This window comes from Aegilops tauschii, chromosome 3 (assembly GCF_002575655.3).
Source record: "Aegilops tauschii subsp. strangulata cultivar AL8/78 chromosome 3, Aet v6.0, whole genome shotgun sequence".
In the NCBI taxonomy this organism is placed as follows: domain Eukaryota; kingdom Viridiplantae; phylum Streptophyta; class Magnoliopsida; order Poales; family Poaceae; genus Aegilops; species Aegilops tauschii.
In genome coordinates, this window is record NC_053037.3 from 588,611,242 (window position 1) to 588,633,742 (window position 22,501).

At 47.2% G+C, this 22,501-nt stretch overlaps 1 protein-coding gene and 2 pseudogenes across 1 annotated transcript; 1 reads left to right on the top strand and 2 right to left on the bottom strand.

The window, feature by feature from the left end:
* Positions 1-1,006: 1,006 nt before the first annotated feature.
* LOC109732351 (expansin-B3) lies at positions 1,007-2,282 on the top strand. The gene is made up of 2 exons (XM_020291529.3): positions 1,007-1,426; positions 1,520-2,282. Exons 1-2 carry the CDS (start codon positions 1,007-1,009, stop codon positions 2,042-2,044), a joined length of 945 nt encoding a protein of 314 aa, XP_020147118.1. The 3' UTR covers positions 2,045-2,282.
* Positions 2,283-7,185: 4,903 nt separating this feature from the next.
* Positions 7,186-8,793, bottom strand: LOC109732327 (noroxomaritidine synthase 2-like; annotated as a pseudogene).
* A 2,774-nt stretch (positions 8,794-11,567) lies between these two features.
* LOC109732350 (glucan endo-1,3-beta-glucosidase GIII-like) lies at positions 11,568-16,383 on the bottom strand (annotated as a pseudogene).
* Between the last annotated feature and the right edge of the window lie 6,118 nt (positions 16,384-22,501).

Sequence of the window (22,501 nt, forward strand, 5' to 3'; positions counted from 1 at the left end):
TAAGAAAACAATGCAAAAAGGAGCATCGGTATGGTGTGGATGAACGACTATGAAAATGTCAATAGCGAAGGAGACGCGCAGAGTCTTTTTCAACGATCAGCAATCCGAAGCACTCCGGATCTCCATCCCTGCAACGCACGAGCTTTTGTAGCCCCCTGCATCCAGCATGACTTATCTGCTGATGCTCAAGTAGTATATGTTTTTTGGTTGAACATTTTCCACTTTCAATATGGACAAATGCTCTGAAAGGGAAAGAAAATCTTGCTGTTCCGTGTGAGTTTTAGCTAATCATGATCCGCAACTACCGTTCTACTGATTGCACACGTACTACACCGAGGCAGATTATGACGTGGCCGGAGAGAAGTGTACTACCGTTCCGACAATTTGTACCATTGTACCTTTCGATGCTTCGTTATTATGTCACCGGATGGATATATACTCGGGCTTCGGTTTCATCATGCCGTGTCACGGGTAGCATGCAACCTCTATCTGATTATCTTGGCATGTCCTGATCGTCTGCTGATGCACACGGTACTTTGGCAGTACATAAAGACACCATTTGGTGGTTACAACTTACAAGGCAACATGTGGCTGCATATGGTCGGCAATCTGCGTGTACATGGAGGAAGTACCTAGATTAGTATATATGTTTGATTGATGATGGAAGGGAAGATGATTTTTAAAAGCATAGAGAAATGCATCTCGTGACCACGGGGAAGGGTGTAACCAGCCGGTTGAGTGGCTCCCTCCATCCACATGTGAACCGGTAGGGCCCAAGCTAGGTTGCCAATCACGGCTCCTCGTCCGCTTCTCCACCCGTCGATCATCTCCATTCCTTCCTTCCTTCCTTCCTTCTTCCTTTTGATCTCGAGTGGTACACCAAGAAGACGCTACGTACTGTAGCACTTAAGCCGCTGGCCTATAAATTCGCAAGCTCCCCAACGGCATTTACCACCAGAGTAGGGCCTTCGATCAGTAACCAGCGAGACCAGCAAGCAAGCCAGCCATGGCAGCGACCTCCTCCTCCTCCTCCTACGCCGTTGCGGTCGTTCTCATCTGCCTGCTCGCCGCCGATGGCTCCTGCGGCTGCCCTGGACCCACACCTGCCCCCACACCTATACCTGCCCCCACACTTACACCTCCACCTGCCCCCGCTAGCCCCAGCCCCGTCCCCGTTACACCTCCACCTGCGCCCGTTACCCCTAGCCCAGGCTCCGGCTCCGGCTCCGGCAGCACCAACGGCTCCTCCGGCGGCTGGCTGGACGCGAGGGCCACCTGGTACGGCGCACCCGATGGCGCTGGCCCGGACGACAACGGTGGCGCGTGCGGGTTCAAGAACGTGAACCTGCCTCCGTTCAACGCCATGACGTCGTGCGGCAACGAGCCGCTCTTCAAGGACGGCAAGGGATGCGGCTCCTGCTACCAGGTCCGAGTCATAGCCGGCATTGCAGTTGCTTCACACTGACAGTAGAGTGTTGACGGGTCTTTGATCGTCGTGTTGCATTGTGTTTGCGTGCAGATAAGGTGCGTGGGCAAGGCTCACCCGGCGTGCTCGGGCGTCCCCGAGACAGTGATCATCACAGACATGAACTACTACCCCGTCGCCCGCTACCACTTCGACCTCAGCGGCACCGCCTTCGGCGCCATGGCCAAGGACGGCCGCAACGACGAGCTCCGCCACGCCGGCATCATCGACATGCAGTTCAAGAGGGTGCCGTGCCAGTACCCGGGGCTGTCGGTGACGTTCCACGTGGAGAAGGGGTCGAACCCGAACTACCTGGCCATCCTGGTGGAGTACGGGAACGGCGACGGCGACGTGGCGCAGGTGGACCTCATGGACGGCGGCGAGCCGACGGGGGCCTGGAGGCCGATGAGGCACTCGTGGGGCTCCATCTGGCGCCTGGACACGCGCCGCCCGCTGCGGGGGCCCTTCTCGCTGCGCGTCACCAACGGCTCTGGCAGGTCGCTCGTCGCCGACCAGGTCATCCCCGCCGACTGGCAGGCCGACGCCGTGTACAGCTCCGACGTCCAGTTCGATGATTGATCGCGTTTGATGATCCATGGAAGGCATGCACGTCCATGCATGCATGCATGCATTTGTTGTGCCAAGCTATATAGCTGAGACGTCCCTTGTGACGTCCCTTGTGCGTCAGTGCGTGTCCTCGTCGTGTGCTAGCTATGTACTGTACGTGTTATCATTTATCGTGTCCCACTATCCTTGTACATATACATACGTGACAACTTTAGTTTGTGGGATTTGAAGGAGGAGTGTAGTGACCAGACCTCAAAGAGTCTGTGCTTCTGTGCACCAGTGTCATCCCTGGATCAATAATGCTGACACGCACAGTACAAATGAAGGATTTATAACAGAGTAACAATCACACACTTATTACAACGAGTATCTCAAAAGAGAAATAAGTATGATAAATATGTCTTAAGGCCATCTAAATACAATAACAGCGGAAGACTTGGAAGATAAGTGAGTCCATCAACTCCAACGGCATCACTGAGTATAAGACCACGACCTAAGGCACCTTACTCGTTGTCTGAAAAGTCTGCAACATGAAATGTTGCAGCCCGAAACGGGTCAGCACATGGAATATGCTGGCAAAATAACACATAGAGAGTAATGAATAGAATGATGCTATCACTACATGCATATTTGGCTGGTGGAAAGCTCTATGGTTACTGTTTTGCAAAAAGCCAATTTTTCCCTACTGCAAAGGAATAAATTTTATTTAACTATCATGATGGTTGTTAAACATGGTTGACAGCATCTCAATCCCATTTAAGTTATCATCATTAACCCAACAAAATTAATTAAAGTAACATAGTGATGAGATTCACATGAAAATCCAGATACTAGATACTCAAAACGTCCATAACCGGGGACACGGCTAACCATGATTAGATTGTACACTCTGCAGAGGTTTGTGCACTTTTCCCCACAAGACTCGATCACCTCCGCTTGATTCCCGCACTACATGATGTTTGAGAAACGGATGACCGAGACACAGTCTTTCCGAAGAGGTCCCCTTAACCGATAGATAGGCCGATACACCTACAATCCCCTACATCTGCTAGCCCATCATGAAAAGGTTTCCCACAACTTACTCGACTATGCTAGAGCCCATAATAGCTTGCGGCTGCACACGGAAGTTTCTAGCATGAATAATCTCATGATCCCTTTGAACCTGGGTGGCGGTCCAAAAAGAAACAGGCAATCCTGGAATACCCAGGTACCTCAATCCACCCAGATGTGAGTTTTAGTTGCCACCTTAAGTTTAACCATATATTAACAATCTCACATCTGTCATGGATACACTCAAACCCAATCCACGTCAACTAGCATAGCATAGCAATATAAGCAAACGTAGAAGTAACTCCCAAGGATTGATAATAAAACAGGTAATAGGTACTACCTCAACTACTTCCCAATACCCACAATTTAATTAGATCCTAACCATGCAATGTTTGAGGGTTGATCTAATGCATAAAACTGGGTAGTACAAATGTATGATCAAAGTGTTACTTGCCTTGCTGATGATCCGTGAAACTTAGAGATAAGTAGCAAGCGGCGCACTCCGGGTACTCTATCGCAAACAAACAAGCATACAATAAGCACTCATAAAATGCACAGTTAAAAACTCAAATAAAAGATCTAACCAGAAAGTTCAACTTAAGAACTCCAGTTTGCAAAAAGAAACAAATCGAACGAAGCAACGAAAGTCAAACGGCGAAAGAAACAAACTTCGTTTACTAATCTGGATCTAGGTCAAATTTTACAGTAGAAAAAACTTGTTTGAGTAGGTTAAACGGAAAGAGAATTTCGAGACGAAACTCTAGGCGCTTGAATCGCCTGATTCCGATAAACGAGCGAAAAGTTAAATTAAATCGAAAAACATATCAGAAATCACGATTCTGGAAAATCGCGGATAATCCGACGAAAATAAAACTGACGAACAGTTAAACGAACGGACGTTCGTTAGCTACGACTAACCGACGAACACGTTCGTTAAAACGAACGGATCGGTGAACGTTCACTAACTAACTAAACCGAAAAAAATAAACCGATCTATAAAAAAAATTAGGGTTTTGAAAAAAAATAAATAAACCGAACGGTTTTAAAAAAAACGGGCGGTTCGGACGGCGGCGGCGGCTGACCTTCGGCGAGGCTCGGGATGGGCTCCGGCGGGGCTGGACGGGGCGGCGAGGTGCGGCGGGGTGCGGGCGTCGTCGGGGGCGGCGAGGGGCGACGTCGGCGGCGGCGTACGGGCTCCGGGGCGGCGTCTCCTTCGGGCGGCGGGGTCGGCTCCGGCGTCGGCGGCTTCGGGTCGAGGGCGGGGTGAGGGAGGGCGGCGGGGCTGGGGTATTTAAGAGGGGGGGTGCTGCTGCCTTGGGGAGGCGGCGGCGGCGACGTGTCCGACCAGGACACGGGCGGCGGCGGCTGGCGTGCTCGGGAGGGAGACGGAGGCCCGGGGCTGGGCTGGGCCGCGCGGGGGAGCTGGGCCGTCGGCTGGGCTTCGGCCCAGTCGGCGCGCTCCCGATTTTTTTTATTTTTAATATCGCCAAACCAAAAAAAATCATAGAAAAATAAATAAAAATCCAAAAATGTCAAAACAAATTTTTACAGTCTAATTAAAATAATTAGAACGAGATGAACATTTTCTTGGCCCAAAATTGTAGTTTTGAAAACGTGCAATTTTTCTAATGCAATTAAAATTGCAAATAAAATCCGAATAAAATTAAATATTTGATTTTAATAATTTTCCTCCAATATTTCAATTATTTTGGAGAAGTCATATTTTCTCCTCTCATTTATTTTAATATGAAATATTTTTTCGGAGAGAAAAATAATTAAAACCAAAAATCCTCGTTTCACTATTTGATAAAAATCAAATATGAAAACCGGGAAAATCCCCAACTCTCTCCAAGGGTCCTTGAGTTGCTTAGGATTTCGAGGATTTGCCAAAATGCAATAAAATATGCTATGCAATGATGATCTAATGTATAACATTCCAAATTGAAAATTTGGGATGTTACAAGGAGGCTGGTATATATACCATACGTTTACGCTCAAGGAAAAAAAAGAATGTTTGTAATATCTACTATATTATATACACAAGTTTACTATATACACTAATGTCAAAAACGTTCTTATATTATGAGACGGATGGAGTAAATTACTTTAGTTAGATGTAATAAGGTGCTAAATTTTGGGTCAGTCAATTCCTTCATGGGCTGATGCCCAGTTAGGTATGCCACCGAGCCGAGCTATATCTATATATGCTTATTCTTGCATATTATAAAATGAAAATCGCTCAACTGGCTGAAAGTCTTCTCTATGCAACACGTGTCCTTGTGGGTTCCACGCACTCTTCACCTCCCTTAATTTCCGAAACAACGCCCAACTCCAACATCTTCTTCCCCACATCTCTCTCTCTCTCTCTCTAACATAGATTGGCGTGGGCACGGCTGACCCTGGGGCGTTGCGTCCTCGTGCAGGAAGAGGCGGATGCGGCCGTCATCTGTGGATGGGAGAAAGAGTGTGGCACGAATGATGGCGCGGGGGAGGGCGGAGTTCCGCGCCACTGGTGAAAGGCCTAACGCTTCCTTGCAAGTCGCACGCAGTGGCGGCTTGCCGGATCTGGCCTTTGCGTTGCACATCGGAGTCGACGCAGCCGAGGCACTGGAAGGCGGTGTCATCGCTGGAGAAGATGATCTTGACGGCGGTGGATTTTTCCAGTTATCCACCGGTGGACGTGTAGTTTTGCCCTTATAAAAATGCGCAATTTCTGTGTAAACGGCATGCAAAGTTTCCATTATGTTTTTTCTTTTTCCTTTTCTTTTTCTTGAAGGGTAATACTAATGACCCTAATTCATTCTTACTTAGAAAACTTCATTATGTTGATTTTCTTTTAGTTTTGTTTCATTTTAAAGAGTAATACTATTGCCAATAATTCATTCATCCTAAGAAAATTTCATTATTTTGATTTTTATTTTGATTTTATTTTTCTTGAAGGTTAATATCATTGCCACAAATTCATTCTTTCATAGAAAAATAATTATTTTGATTTTTTAGTTTTTTTTTCTTTCTTCTTTAAAGGTAACGCCACTAATTCTTTCCTTCTTAGGAAATTTCTTTTTTAATGAAACTTCGACTATCATCTCCTTATACTTTGATATTATAAAAACTGCCATTTGTGTGTAAATTATGTGCAAATTTTATCATTATTTGTTTTAGTATTTATTTTAAGGGTAATACCAATGCCACTAATTTATTCTTTCTTAGGAAATTTCTTTCTTGCAAAATTCTATTATTACATGCTTATACTTCCATATTATAGGAAAGCACAATTTTTCTGTAAACTGGTGTAATTTTGTCATTATTTGTTTTAGTTATTTTATTTTTCTTAAAAGATAATACCAATGCCACTAGCTAATTCATTCTTCCTTTGGAAAAAAACTTTATTTTGATTTTTTTAGTTTGCTTTTCATTATTTTTCTTCTCTAAGGGTAATAACAATATCACTATTGTCGACTACTCCCTTCATTTATTTTTACTTTACACATAAATTTTGTCTTAAGTTAAACTTCGTCAAGTTTGATTACATTAGAGAAAAAAATATCAATATTACTGCGTCACAGAATTAATTTTCATATTTTATATCTTTTGTATTATAGATGTTGATATATTGTAATATAAAAATGGTCAGACTTTATGAAAATTTACTTAAGACAAATTTATATGCAGAGTAAAAAAGAAACGGGGGGAGGAAGCGGCGTTTTGGCTCCCGGGCTCGTCTATTCAAAAAATTCTTTTTTTTTGTGGTGAAAGATGCGTGAGTGCGTGATGTCGGTGCCAAATTTTATCATGTTTGGACATCTGAGTAGCTCGCAGAAAAAAAAACTTGGAGTGTGTAAGAAACTTTACTGTTTTTGCCACGAGCTCCTCAAATGTCTAAGCACGATGAAATTTGACATGGATATCACACACGAGTATCTTTCAACAAAAGACTCAATTTTTTTTTAATATTTTACTATTTTGTGAAATTTACTGTTCACCAGGAGTAGATGTACCCGGGTTCGGAAATGAATATTCGACGAAGGGAGCTACCTTGCTGAATATACCGGATACCATTATTTACAGACTTTGGCAATATATATATTCTAGGAGTATATTTTTAGGGTGTGTGTAGGTCTCAGTCGACTGAGACTTAACCAAGTCTCACTCAAGTGATATAGTATATGAGAAGAAAAAGAAAAAACTGAAAAGAAATTTTTGTACGAATCTTAATGCAAGATCAATGAAATATAACATCGACTGAGACATAACGAAGTCTAAGTCGACTGAGACGTAGCAAAACTGATATTTTTATTCCAAACATTCATAAGCCTGTTACGATGGAGACAGAGAGCGCGCACCCAGCCTAACTTTAACTCTGGATCAGCTGTTCATCACCTGCCTCCTCTTGATCCTGGCCGTGAAGCCGTTCTTCATGTGGAGAACAATGGAGATCTTGGGCTGGACGACGTGCCCCGGCACGGCCTCCACCTCGAAGTTTCTCACCACGGCGGCCGCCACGGCCTTGAGCTGCACGAAGGCCATGTCCTTGCCCAGGCAGGTCCGCGGCCCGGCGTTGAAGGAGGCGAACTTGTACGACGGCACGTACCGCGGCTTGCCGTCCTCCCCGATCCACCGCTCCGGCCGGAACTCCCGGCAGTCCATGCCCCAGACGGCCTCCATCCTCCCCATCGCGTACAGCGACACAAGGATCTTGTCCCCTGGCCGCACCTCGTGCCCGCTCGGCAGCGCCTCGGCGGCCACCACGCCCTTGTGCTCAAACGGCACCGGCGGGTACAGCCGGAGCGACTCGCACAGGGCCGCGTGCAGGTACACCAGCCGGCCGAGCTCGTCCGGGTCGAAGGTCACCATGCCGTCCAGGGTGGTGGTGGTGGTGGTCTTGATGGTGTCGAGCTCTGCGAGGATCTTGGACACCACGCCCGGGTTCCTGGTGAGGAGGTAGAAGAACCAGGTCAGCGCCGACCCGGTCGTGTCCCGGCCGGCGATCATAAGGTTCATGGTCGTGTCGCGGAGGAATACGTCGACAACCGTGCCGCTGCCGGCGTCGCCATCGTCGTCGTCGATGTAGGAAGAGAGCAGGTCCGCCGAGTCCTCGATCCCACCCGTGGCCTTCACCGCCTCCCGCCGCTTGGCGATCGTGTCGCCGATGAACCGGTCGATGTCGCGCCACGCCACCGCCATCTTCCGCTCGTACCCGAGCCCGAGCTGCCGCACCAGCTTCCACCACGACAGCGGGAGCAAGTTGCGGACGAGGAGAAAATCCATGGCGTCATCTATGGCGCGCACGAACGGCACCTCCGGGAAGCCGACGGCCAGGCAGCCAGGGTCAACTCCTAAGACCGGCGTGGTCGTGGTGTCGAACGTGAGCCGGCGATGCGGGCTAGCAGCGGGAGCAGGTCGCATTCGACCTTGCGGCGGCTGCAGCTGGATACGAAGGCTCGGAACCGAGGCCCGGACATAAGCAGCTGCGCCTTGGCACGCTGACGGCGCCAGGAGTCGCCGTCGGCGTTGAAGATACCACCGCCGAAAATGTCCATGATATGGGCGAACTCGGGGCCCTTGGGGTAGTTGGGGAAGTTGGAGGTGAAGACGTGGCGAACGTTGGCCGGATCGGCGGTGATGAAGAGCTGCATTCCCGAGCGCGGCGGGCCGGCGAGGCGGAAGCTGAGCGGGCTGGCGACGAGGACGGAGGTGACCCAGTCGTGGAGGCGCGGTAGGTTGCCGAGGAGCGCTGGGAGCGTGGAGGCGCGGTAGGTTGCCGAGGAGCGCTGGGAGCATGCCCACGAGCGGCCAGTCCAGCGGGAGAGCTGGGTTCTTGCGCTTGGACCTGATGTGGAAGTAGTAGAAGACGACGAAGCAGAGCAAGGCGAAAGTAAGCCCGAGGAAGGAGACGGGCGCCATTGCTGCAGCGTTGCACGCTCACACCTGCACCGGCAACCGAATAGGTCGAGGTGGAGGAGCGTGGCAGCCGCCAATGGTGGTGTAGAGTTGAAAGCCTCTGCCAACTTGCCAAGTGCCAACATCCATTTAGGGACTGGACTATGGTACACGATCAGTCCACGTCGCCATACGGTACGGTGTACCATAGATAGTTCCTTCCAATTGAAGACTGCCCATCATAGCTAGTTCTGTCGGGTGCGATTGTTGGTGCTGCACGTGAATGCGGAGATCACATTTTGGTTTCCACGAGGATTTTTCTCTGGTCCACATTTTTTTCGCCGAACCGGTTATCGGAAAATACCGGAAATTTCTGTTTCAGAATTACTAAATCACACCTAGATGATTTTTAACAATGTCTCGTCTAAGTTTGTCACCGTCAAATCTTCTTTTGCTGTAAAACTCGCGCAAAGCTTTGATTGTTATCGCGGGCGTTGCTCGTCCCGGTCAGTTGCTTGTTTGGGCGTGTGTTGTGCGGTTGGTTGTTTTGTTTGTTTGTTTGTTTGTGGGTGCTTTGCAAGAGACCGTACAGATAGTCGCTTCCCCTTTCATTTTCTGCCGCTTCCCTTCACAGTAAAAACCAAAGAGTTAATGTTTGAATTGTGCATTTAAAATAAACTTTATGTTCGAACTATGTAATTTCGTAACCAATAAATGTTATTTACGTGATGTCCACATGTATGACATACGTGCATGAATTTATATGAATTTAGGGGTATGGATTTGACGTGTGTGGATGTCGGGCACATCATACGAGGGCCATTTAGTATTGTCCACAAATCTGCCAGGGAGCCAGATTTCTGAAATCCGGCAACGGCGAACAATTGCAAAGCGCTTCTAATACTCAGTAGGGCCACGAACAATTGCAAAAAGCTTTTAAAGCACAAGAATGCTCTTTCCATATCTCCCTAAACCTCTTCATCTTCAATTCAAATGGCTCGGTTCAACTTGATTGTACAAAATGAAATGAAAGAACAAAAAAAAACTAGGATTCCATCGAACACTAGCGGTGGTGCTGCACCGGACGGCTGGTGACATTTACGACAAACTAGCGGGCGTGCAGCGATGCATGGGAAGACCTACAACGATGCCTAACCACGGTCAGATGCGGCGGCCGCCAACGAGGAACAAGATTTGAGAGATCCAATGAATCGATTAAGGGGACGACGACGGTGTTTCACCTTGATTCCGGCGACAGCGATGGCCAAAGAAGAGCTCAGACTCGGGCAGAAGGGCAGCGAGGGCCAAGGGAGGTGGTGATGTAGCGGCAAGGGCGGTGGATGGGCGTCAGGAGGTGCACCAACGAAGAAGCAATGGGGATGGGGATGTCTGAGAGAGGCCGGGAATTTTACTCCGCACGGTAGCGGCCAAGCATATTTAGGCTCCCACCAGGAGGCGGAGTAATTTTTTTACTCCACTATTCATTTTACTCCTCTATAGCCTTTTAGGGGATCAGCTAGAGTTGCTCTAAGTACCCAACGACTGGCAAATTAGTTTCTTTCACTTCATCACAGAAGCAAAAATGCACTCATATCTAAAGTTCTCAAAACAAAAGCTTTTAAAAAAGTTTAAAACAACGATTCCCAAAACCTACCAAAAATGTGCGGCGTGCCACCGCGCACATACTAGCTTTTTTTTAGGATCGCGCACATACTAGCTAGTCGCCTGACGCATGCGGGCGCCGGCCCCTGGGCCGGTACAGTTGTGCACCCCGGTTTTACTGTTTTTTTATTTTTCTTCTCATTATTCCGTTAGGGTTTTGGGTTTCCAAAGGGTTTTCACGCTCTTTTATTTTTCTCTGGTTTCTTTATGTTTTTGATAGTTTTTTCTTTTCTTTCTTTCTTTTTTAATATTTATTTTCATTTCCTTTTTCCCTTTTTACAAATCCACCTTTTTATTCATTCAAACATGGTGAATATTATTAAAATATATGGTAAGCATTTTTTATTATATGATTATTATTTTGAATATATGAAGAATATTTTTATATATCTATGAACATTTTTAAATATAAACTGAAATTGTTTAATGTGTATTTTATTTTAATATAGTAGGTTTTTAGATATTTAGCACCATCAAAACAATCCAACAACCGAAGAGGAAAAAATGACAGCACGTTGGTTTGGCAGCTAAGTTACCGTCCATGTTTTTTTTTGAACATCGGTACAGACACAAGCGCTCATACATATGCGCATACACTCACCCCTATGAACGCACACACACGCACACACTACCCCTATGAGCACCTCCGAGAGACTGAGCCGGCATGTCATCTTGAGATTTACGAAGTCACCATAGGCGCCTCATCGTCGACGGGAACGTCACCTTCCACTGAAAGCGCATCGCCGAAAATCCTGAAATAAATCCAGAAATAATGCGAGCACCAGGACTTGAACCCTGATGGGCTAGGAATACCACTGTCACTCTAACCATCCAACCACAACCATCCAACCACAGGTTGGTTCGCAGTTACCGTCCTCGTTGGCCTTTGGAGGCCCCTACTGGGAGAATGGAGCAAAATTGACACACAAAATTGAGTAAAATATGGCATGTAAAAGGTGGAATTCAATCCTATTCTTTTCTTTTTTATAGTTTTCATGGAGATTTAAGAGATTTTTTGAACACACACACACGAGTGGTTGACTGAAGTGCATGCATTTTGCATTAGCACGCAGCTTATTCGGACGCAAAATATCCAGGGTTTGTCGTGTGCTCAAAAACTAATGGAGTAGGCCGGCGACTTGTCCGGATTGAACAGCCCAAAGTGGTTCTCTGTCGGTTCCCCTGTCTTCAGGTTCTCGTTGAACATGGCGAACACGTACGTCTCCAACGGCCCGGACCTCTTGGGCGTGCCATTGCCGACATGTTTGATCAACCCCTGGTTGTACGCCTGCGCGTTCTGCTCCGTCGCCCCGAACCCGCTGGCCGACGGCCACCCGCTCTCGGAGACGACGACCTTCACCCCCGGTTTGTTGGCGTCCTCCAGCGCTGCATAGATGGAGTCGACCATGGCGTCGAAGAGGTTCGTGTAGGTCAGGCCGTTGCCGTCATCGTTCACGGTGGTGCCAGGCACGAAGGTGGCGTAGTTGAGCTTGATGTTCTGCGGGTCGCCCTTGTAGGCGAAGTAGGGGTACACGTTGGCCAGAAGCGGCGCGCCGGTGCTCGCCAGGAAGTCCAGGATTGGCCCCATGTAGTCAAGGTCCGCGAACACGCCGTTGGAGGGCGGGAAGGTGTCGGTGACCACGTCGAACCGCAACGACGTGGACACCTTGACGCTGCCGCCGAGGCCGGCGGCCGCGAGCGCCGCTTGTACGTTCTTCATGGCCGGGAGGATGGTCTTCTGGCCGGCGCTGTCCATGACCTCGTTGCCCACGGCGATGTAGCGGAAGGAGACGCCCGGGTAGGGCTGGACGTTGGCCTTGACCCAGGCGGGCGCGGCGGAGGGGTCGTTGGCGAGGCTGGTTAGCGCGCCGTTGCCGACGTCCATGAGGAGGGCGATGCCCGTGCCGCTGAGCGCCTTGAGGACCTTGCTCTCCGGCTCGTAGATCCGCATGGCGTTGATGCCCTTGGACTTGTAGAGCTTCACGACGTCGCTCGGCGCCGGCAGGTTGTTGCCGATCACGCCGTTGCAGACGCCGACGGAGTGCGCTGAAAAGATTAATGTGCGGCAAGAGTTAATGAGTCTGATTTCTTGTGTACGTCAAAAATACGATAATGAAGCAATTAGTACGTAATATCTGATTCCTGGCATAAATGTTTAGTTATCGCCGGAATGAGCCTTTTTTTTACGCCCGTGAGGATTAGCTGCCCGGTGAGCACTGCACTCTTTTTATGCTCTATAAATATATATATTTTCATGTATGTACAACAAAATGTATAGATGCATCTTAAAAAATCATGGATATAGTAGTACCTGCTGGAAATGCTGCGAAGGCAACAAGGACGACCAGCACCACTGCAACTGTAAGCATGGGAGCAACACCTTGCCTCGCCATCGACGATCTTAGCTGGGTGTGTGTGTGTGTTGCAACGCAATGCAGTGTATGTATTCTATACCAGGCACAGTCGTCTCTTTATATGCAAGTTCTCAGCACTGGTATCCTGCAGTTTGGCGCAAACACACGTTCCGACGTTCGTTCCAGGTCGACCGAGTCCACCACCAGAGTTTCTTTATTTCTTATCCGTTTCCATTTTCCACCACTAGTATAGCACCTACTGTACGTGCTAAGTGCCAAGTGCATGCGCAACTTGTTGGTTGGCCTGTGGAAACCGGTTGAACGGGTGTCACCATCCTGTCCGGCCATATATCGATCGTTGTGGTGATTAATTGACTCAACCCGGCCGGGAGCGATGAGGTCGTCGACGTGCCGGTACCGGTCGCTCGCAGAGCTTGGCAATATCTATACAGCGAGAGCCGCGGCATGGCTAGCTTGTCTGGCTCGTGGAATTTCCTCGGCGCGCTGACCGCTAACCTGGGCCGTCTCGGCGACTGATAGTGGCCTCGACTATGCGCGTTTTGTTGCTTCCTCAAGCAAGTGCTATCAACAAGGGCTGAGAGTACGTTGCTCTTCCTCAAAGTAAGCTGCTTGTCTGCGTGTACGTTGTGGCACGGGTGCTATCAACAAGGTTTGAGGGTGGTGGTCAGTGGCGGAGGCGCGGAGCTAGACCAGGAAGATTGAGGGGGCCAATTAAAAAATACAATTTTTAGGGAGGGCAAAATCTCTATATTTTTTTTCCAATCTAAAAATCCCAATAAAAAATTTCTTCATTAAATTTGCCCAGGTTGGGGGGGGGGGGGGGGGGGGGGGGCACGGCACCTGCAAGGATGCACATAGCTCCGCCATTGGTGGTGGTGGTGGTGGTTTCACAGCCGACTGTAATAGTCTGCGATATACGTATTTGCAAGAGCAACTCTATTAGAGTCGTCATTATATTGATTGTCAACGATCATATGGAGCGCGCTTCACAATAATATGAAGGTTGCCGAGGCGATGCGCAAACTCAAAATCGTTATTGACGTAGCCTCCAAAAAAAATATCTCATGTGGGACCCCTTTTTCATTGGCTACAAGACCACTTCCTTCCCGCCTCAACAATGAAAGACATGGATTTCAACAAGGATAGTTTGTTTTCTTTTGCGGGTGTTCAACAAGGATTTCAACATGGATTACAACTACGATTTGAACCAGCATTTAAACTACGATTCTTTTTCGATTCGAGAAAATCTCAATGTTCTATTTGGATGATTTAATATATCCAGAGAACCAACTCGGGGACACATTCCGACTTAGATTTGTTGCTTTTTCTCCATGCAATGTCATGCAGTAGTAACCCTTCGGCTCCCAGACCAACTCTTGTGTGGAAGCCCCCACCTGATAGGTTTGCAAAAGTGAATGCCGATGCGGCAGTAGCGAAGACTCAGAACCGAGGTGCGGTTGGGGTGAATTGTGGAGATGACCAGGGGTCTTTCAGGGGGCGTCCGCAGTGGTCTTTCGAAGCCTATGCGCGCAGAGAAGCTCAAGCTTTAGCAGAAGATTTGGCGATGCGCAAGATCTACTTCGCCAGTGACTGTCTGAGAGTCGCAAACAAGCTTCGGCTGACACGTCATCTAGGTGGTTATTGTATGATTGCGAGAGTTTAACCCTGGCAAGTCTAGTTTTCTGGCATGTGAAATATGCCACGAGCAGCCGTGAGCATAATTTGAAGCTCACAACATTGCAAAAATGGTTACTGGCTTGGGTTTGGGACGCCGTGTGTGGCTCTCAGATCCTCCTAGCAACCTTTGTATCCCCAACACTCTCGTTGATTAAATGAAGTGCGCTATCTCAACTAAAAAAATTGAATATGCGGAGCAGGAGTATATACGGGGCAAAATTGATACAGAAAACTGGGAGTAAAATATGGCATGTAAGAAACTGGAATTCAATCCTTTTTTTCTTTTCTTTGTGACGTGTTTTATGGGACATTTTTAAGAAAATAAAACATAAGACACACGAGTAGTTGACTGAAATGCATGCAGTTTGCATTACCAGGCAGCTTATTCGAACACGAAATATCCGACGCTTGTCGCACTCAGAAAGTAATGGAATAGGCCGGCGAGGTGTCCGGATTGAACAGCCCAAAATGCTTCTCGCTCTTCTCCCCGTCCTTCAGGTTCTCGTTGAACATGGCGAAAATGTACGTCTCCAACGGCCCGGGTCGTTTGGGCGTGCCGTTGCCGACGTGGTTGATCAACCCCTGGTTATACGTCCGCGCGTTCTGCGCCGTCGCCCCGAAACCTTCGTCCGACGGCCACCCGCTCTCGGATATGACCACCTTAACCCCGGGCTTGCCGGCTTTCTCCAGCGCGGCGTAGATGGAGTCGACCATGGCGTCGAACAGGTTCGTGTATGTCAGCCCCTTGTCGTTCACGGTGGTGCTGCCTGGCACGAAAGTAGCGAAGTTGAGCTGGATGTTCTTCGGGTCCTTCTCGTAGGCGAAGTAGGGGTAGACGTTGACCAGCAGCGGTGCGCCGGTGCTCGCCAGGAACTCAAGGATGGGCCCCATGAATGATGTGTCCGCGAACACACCGTTGGAGGGCGGAGAAGTGTCCTTGACCACGTCGAACCGCACGGAAGTCGACACCTTGACGCTGCCGCCGAGGCCGGCGGCCACGATCGCCCGTTGTACGTTCCTCATGGCCGGGAGGATGGTCTTCTGGCCGGCGCTGTCGATGACCTCGTTGCCGACGGCGATGTAGCGGAAGGAGACGCCCGGGAAGGAGGAGACGTTGGCCTTTACCCAGGCGGCCGCAGCGGAGCTGCTGGAGGCGAGGCTGGGTAGCGCCTTGCCGACGTCCATGAGGACGGCGATGCCCGTGCCACTGAGCGCCTTGAGGACGTTGCCCTCCGGCTCGTAGATCCGCATGGCGTTGATGCCCTTGGATTGGTAGAGCTTCACGACGTCGCTCGGCGCCGGCAGGTCGCTGCCGAGCACGCCGTTGCAGACGCCGATGGAGTGCACTGGAAAAAAAAATGCGGCATGCAAGAGCTAATGAGTTTGATTTGTTGCGTTAAGTACAGCATGTAATCACCGCCCAAAGATATACTATGTACAAATGAAGCACTTTATATTGTGTGTTAATTCTGTATGAAGGATTCCAACAAAATATACATGCATGCGTACACACATCTTAGTAAAAGCATATATGTTACCTGCTGGAAATGCTGCGAGGGCAACAAGGACCAGCGCCACTCCGAAGTCTACACCTTGCTTTGCCATCCTCCTCGCTTATGTCTGTGTATCTCTGAGGTGTCTTCCCCCCTATTTGGATATGCAATGTACCAAGCACATTCGTCTCTTATATACACAAAAGATTCTCAGAACTACCCGGCAGTTTGGCGCAATAATAGACCAATATTTGTTTCTTATCGGTTTCCATTTTCCATAGCACCTACAGCATGTGTAGTGCTGGCATGCATGAGATGAGACCGGCCGGCGGGGCAACTTGTTCGTTGGTCTGTGGAAACCGGTTGAACGGTTGTCACCATCCAGTCCGACCATATTTTATCGTACGCGCGTTGCGGTGATTGACTCGACCCGCCCGTGAGCGATGAGGTCGTCGACGTGCCGGCACAGGTCGCATTCCATCGCTGGGAGAGAGCTTGGCGACACACAGAGCTTGGCTGGCTCGTGGAATTTCCTCGCCGCGCTGACCGCTGACCTGGCCCGTCTTAAGGGCTGATGATGGCCTCCACAGTGCGTGCTTTGTTGCTTCCTTGCCAGTTGCCGCTAACCCCCTAGCTAAGCTAATTGTCTGTGTGTACCTTGTAGGCTTGTGGCACGGGTGTTATCAACCTGGACTGAGAATGGTGGTGGTTCACACCCGATCGAATCGACTGTACTAGTCTACCATAGCCCCTGATCATCGTGGCAACCAAAGCAAGGTTTTTGCCCCCCCCCCCCCCCCCCCTTTTTGTTGTTGTGAATAGGCAACGAAAGCAAGTTAGAGCATCTACAATTGGGCTGGACAAATATGACCCCTAAACGTCTGCCAACGCGTAGGTTTCATCATAGATATTTCATACAAAGATTAATACGAGCTACATTCAATAGAGACTACACTAATGCTACTCCTCGTCCGAGGAAATGTTGATGACCTCCGGCCTCATGGTCATTTGCGGCGGGGTGAAGCTCCAACGCCTCCTCCTCCTTGTCGGCGTCCGCGAATAGCCGCTCCTTCCTCATGTTGGCGAGGTGGATAAGGCGACGATTTGCCACCACCTCCCGCCGGGACTGGATCGACTCCATGATGGCATGGTTCTCGGCCATGAGGCCAGGATCAGCAACAAGCCCGACAAAGTGCCATTGCCCGCGTGCTCGGCCTCAACCATGTGGTGCTCCACCTCCACGGCTTTAGTAGGGGAACATGCTACATAAGAAAAAAAAATCACGCACATAGATCTCAGAAACACTATGGAGGTACTAGTAATGATTATCTCAACAATGATCTACGCACCGAAGTAGAGGAAGAAGAGTTGGTGAAGCTCACTGATTCCTACAACTAGGTTAGACCACCCAGCTGCGAGAATTTCTCTGGATGATCCAACCTGCGAGGTATCCACGCGTCCCTGTCTAAGGATACTACAATACTTCATGGAACATCACAAAGAACTATAGAGGAAAAACTAGAGGGAGAGAGGCACCCTGGCGGTGTACTGATTAAAACAAGTCTAGACAGGAGAGAGAGAGAGCGTCGTAGTGGCGGGTCGGCCTCCAGTGCTTTAATGTGCCTCTAACCCCCCCCCCCCCCCCCCAACCCAACCCAACACACACATAGGGGGAAGGGGGCAACCCACTTTGGGAGGAGGCCCTCCTTGGGTCAGCCGACCTGGGTGGTGGAGTCCTCCTAGGACTCTATCCCGGATGGCTTGCCCCGAAGTTTCCCTGGTGTTGGCCGACTTGGGCCCTTGGGGGGGCTTGCCTACAACTCCAGCATGGAGCGGCCCTCTAAGGACCCTCCGGAATATTCCGTCAGGATCTAGAACCTTTCAAAAGCTCTCGTGGCATTCTGATATATTCTGGGACTTTCATGGTATTACTAGGACACTCCCAGGACCTCCCAAAACAATTCTGGTATCATCTGGAACACTTCCAGAGCTCATTCTCCATTATCTCCTAGTTCTAAAACATCACCACTAGTCGTTAGGCGTGTGATCCTACATGTGCGATAATATGCCGACAAGTCCAGAACACCTTCTGTTCAATAATTATTATTGAGATCTGGACACCCATAATGATTCCGGCATTACCAACGAATTTATCAAGTGAATATTTTATATCACAAAAAAAAATTGCCTTCTCTTTGTGACACATTACAAAACCCGAGGCGAGACTTCTAGTGTATCCACGTGATCAACACTTTGATTACTATACCTTGTTATCCTTGTTACCGGTTTGTACACCTTTCTTGTTTCCGTATTTCTATGTGCCCCTTCTAACACCTTAATCACTATGCTTGGCCAAGCGATGATGGGCATTGTAATACCGAGTGGGCCCTGAGTATATATCTTCATCGCCATAGGAGCAAATCACATTCTTGACGTATTAAACACCACAACATACTTTTAGGTATACTCGAAAGTCACCTTTATAACCATCTAGTTATGGGGTGACATTTTGTAGCCCAATGTAATCATCTGTCATCCAGGTTTATGATATTCTCATAGTCTAAGGACTTAAGTAAACGTTAAAAGAATAAAAATGTTGACACTTCATACGAAAATACCGACAATGTATTGTCGACGTGATCTCGTACTATTTTGTAAGTTGGGTCTATCCAACATTATAGTTACTCTAACAATGTGTTATAATTGCTTTTCACATTCTTGTTACATCAACGATGCTCATGGTTAGGAAAATAGAACCATCAACAATACGTGATCTAGCCTAGACGCTTGATTAGGGATCTGATTGGTGTTTATCTTTTCACACATGCAAATAGGTTTTTCTACGAATATCACAATAAAAAACTATTGCAATTGTGGCACGAAAATATAAACTTAATTATAAAAATGGAAATAGAAATAATAATAACATTATTAATTCCTTCTAGGGCATATTTCCAACAATTTGGGCGAGGTGGACTGCTCCTATGCCTCCTCCATCCCAAATCTGTTGGGCTCAAGCTCCATGCATGCTTCTGTGTCCTCCTCCTCCGTGCAAGACAAGTGACGCGACGTGCCTCAATGGCGCAAAGTTCCTCGACAGGCCACATCTCCGGCCCGATCTCCACCCGTGGTCAGGCATGAGCATTTTGGACAGCCCGAAAGTATGGGCTGGTTTTAATGGTCCGAGTGGGTGTGTATTTGGTCCGGGCGGTGTCCTGGTAGTCCGCCCTAGCGTTTAGGGGGGAGGGGAATCCGATTCTAGATGCTCTTACGGCCTCATATGGTGTGTCCCACGGACACACCTACGAAAAGAGTCTGATGAGTTTGGATGGTTACCAATACCTACTGTATAAAATAAATCTTCTGAGGGTAAATCATTCTGCACTCCTAATTTTCTCATAACCAAATGTTTGGTGCTTGTTTGGATGGCTGCCAATATATTGATTTGCCCATGACTATTTGGCAACTCTAGTTTAAATTTTAGCCAATTTTAATCAACTCATGGGCAAGAAAAAGCTTGACTAAAATATATGCCAGCCAAATGTATTATAAACATCCAAAACAACCTGCCTAAAGTTATAGACATGGTGCCTAAGAGATTGGTTGTGTATCCTGACTTATTTATACCTAGAAATTTATAAATAAATATATAATGTCTCCATAGCTCTAGTGAGCTATCACTTTATTGAAGCAATTAGAAAAAACACTTAAATGAAAAAAGTGATTTCGGGAGAGGATGCCGAAGCATACCTATTTATTGGCAAAATTGACAGGAAAATGGTTCTGTTTCTGAATTTGATAGAAAAACATAACATGGTGATCTACAACTGCGGCTAGTGCAACCAATGTTTATCTTAGGTCATTATGTGTGCCTTTTTTCCACTATATATTGCATTCTAATATGCACATTATCGAATCTTTGTTTATTGTTTGGGCCGTTACACTTTTTGAATTTTCGAAATAAAGTGTTGCTTGGAGCTGAAGAGTAAAAAAACATCACTCCTTACTTAGACCCTCACATATGTAACGAATTAAATGGCTATCCCCCATCATTTAAAAAATACGCAATTACACTTTTTTTTTTCACAAAATGCAATGATACATAACAACGGACATGATATCAGCCAAAAGAAAAGTGTGCCTCCTAGGTCCTCACCAATGTTGATTCCCAAGCCCGCAAACTTGAATTGTAACTTTTTACACTTCTGAGATTGCAAAAATCTTGATGGGTATCAAAGCTAATTTATCGACAAATTGGTGCAAAAGGTGTCGGATAACTAGTCACAAACATAGAGCCGGCTCTAGACCAGTGCAATATTGATAATGGGGCCCTCATTAGTTATCCAGTTTGTATGTATTGAAGATATTCAGATATATAATATTAGAGCCAACAAATACAAAAAGTTATGTGTAACATTTTTTCCAACCTAAAAGATTTTCGCGTAAATTTGGATTTTTTTGGGTTCATGTTGAGCGAGTCAAGGTGTGTTGTGCAAGTCACTATTATTTTAGGGGTTGAATTATAGACAGTGGATGGAACCAAGAAAAAAAAGATGATGCGCAAATTTTCACGCATACCTCTTACCAGTGCTAATGTTTGTCAAGTACGTACAAATAAAACATTTTTATACAAACGTATCAAAAAAATTAGATGCATTCCATGTGAGTTGAGCTAAATGATGCTAATCCAAGACCAAATGCATAGTATGCACATGTTGTCAGTTGATTGTAGAACCGAGGAGCATGAAAGACATATTTGAACACCAGAGAACTAGTAAACGAGCAACACAACTGTTCATAGACAAAACAATAATATATATTTTCATAATGTAAAATTTTATATTTATTACGAAGATAATTACCCCTGTATTTACTTGCACATAATATAGATATGCGTGCATTCTAGAAACCTCATTCACATTTATAGCTTTCTATAATAATATTTAACACATCTGTAATAGACAAAAGGAAACATATGTGTGCAATATCAATTAATCTATGAAGACCTGCAATCTTATTTCTTTTCTCTAATCTAGAACAATCTAGTTAAATTAAAAAAAATACATTGTCTCGAAAAAGAGAGCACATCAAGCACTCTGTAAGATATACTTCATTTTTTGTGGATTGAAAATTTCATGACCAATGTTAAAAAGATTTAATAGAAATAGTGTACCTTAATATTTAGCAATATAATTACACAGTTGCTAACCACAATGAAAACTATAGCGGCAAAATCATACGTGGAGAATATATTTTGTAGTTACAAAGAAGTGCAAAACTTTTGTATAAATTAATGATAGGTTTTGTAACTCAACCATGGTCCACTAATTTACATAACTAGCAGTTTTGTAGTTACAAAGAAGTGCAAAACTTTAGTATAAATTAATGATAGGTTTTGTAACTCAACCATGGTCCACTAATTTACATAACTAGCAGTGTAAACACCGTCGAGTCCTTTGCGGGGACCGAGTAGCAATTTATGATAGTAAAACTGAACCACTTTTGAGTCTTCTCACGTCGTATGTGTTTCCTGCCGTTGATTTTCGTTTTTGGCAGTTAGATCTGGCGTTCACTCCCGGTTGGCCACGTCTACTGATTCATAGACCAAATGTCCTAAAGGGCAGCTACTCCCAAAGAAAAATCGGAGCTCTCTGGCTAATTGGGCCGCAACTAGCCCATTTAGTTTCCTCGCTCTCTGTCGTACCGTGAGCGGCATCAAAAAAATGTTCTACAAAAAGTCTAAAAGAAAAGAAACACAAAAGTGACATCTCCTCTCTCGCGATGAAGATTGGAGAACGCCGCTTGGCACCAACTCCCTTGGCTCATACGCACCCCTCTACACCGGTTGGATTAATCACTACCGGACTTGCGGCCGTCGGCATAGGTCATTTCCCGTCGGCATAGATCTATGCCTACGGCTGCCGTTGGCATAGCCCCGTCGGCTTAGATCACGTCAGCGTAGTCTTGTCAGACCGTCGGCATAGTATAGCTGTCGGCATAGGGGCCTATGCCGACGGCCGAGCATCAGTCGTCGGCATAGTTTAGCCGTCGGCAGTGTTTTTCGCCTGACGGCAACGGACGGCGCCGTCAAAAGCGCTGACGATTCACGGAATGCCACGTGGCAGAGGTATGCCGACGGCAAAGCCGTCGGCATACTTCTGCCACGTGGCATTCCGTGGTGCCTCCTGGTGGCAGGGCTATGCCTACGGCAAAGCCATCGGCATAGATTCCTGCCACGTGGCAAGCCCTGGGAAGCCCTGGCTCATCTATGCCGACGGCTTTGCCGTAGGCATAGTTTTTTTCCCCTGTTTTCTCTTTTTCAATTCATTTGA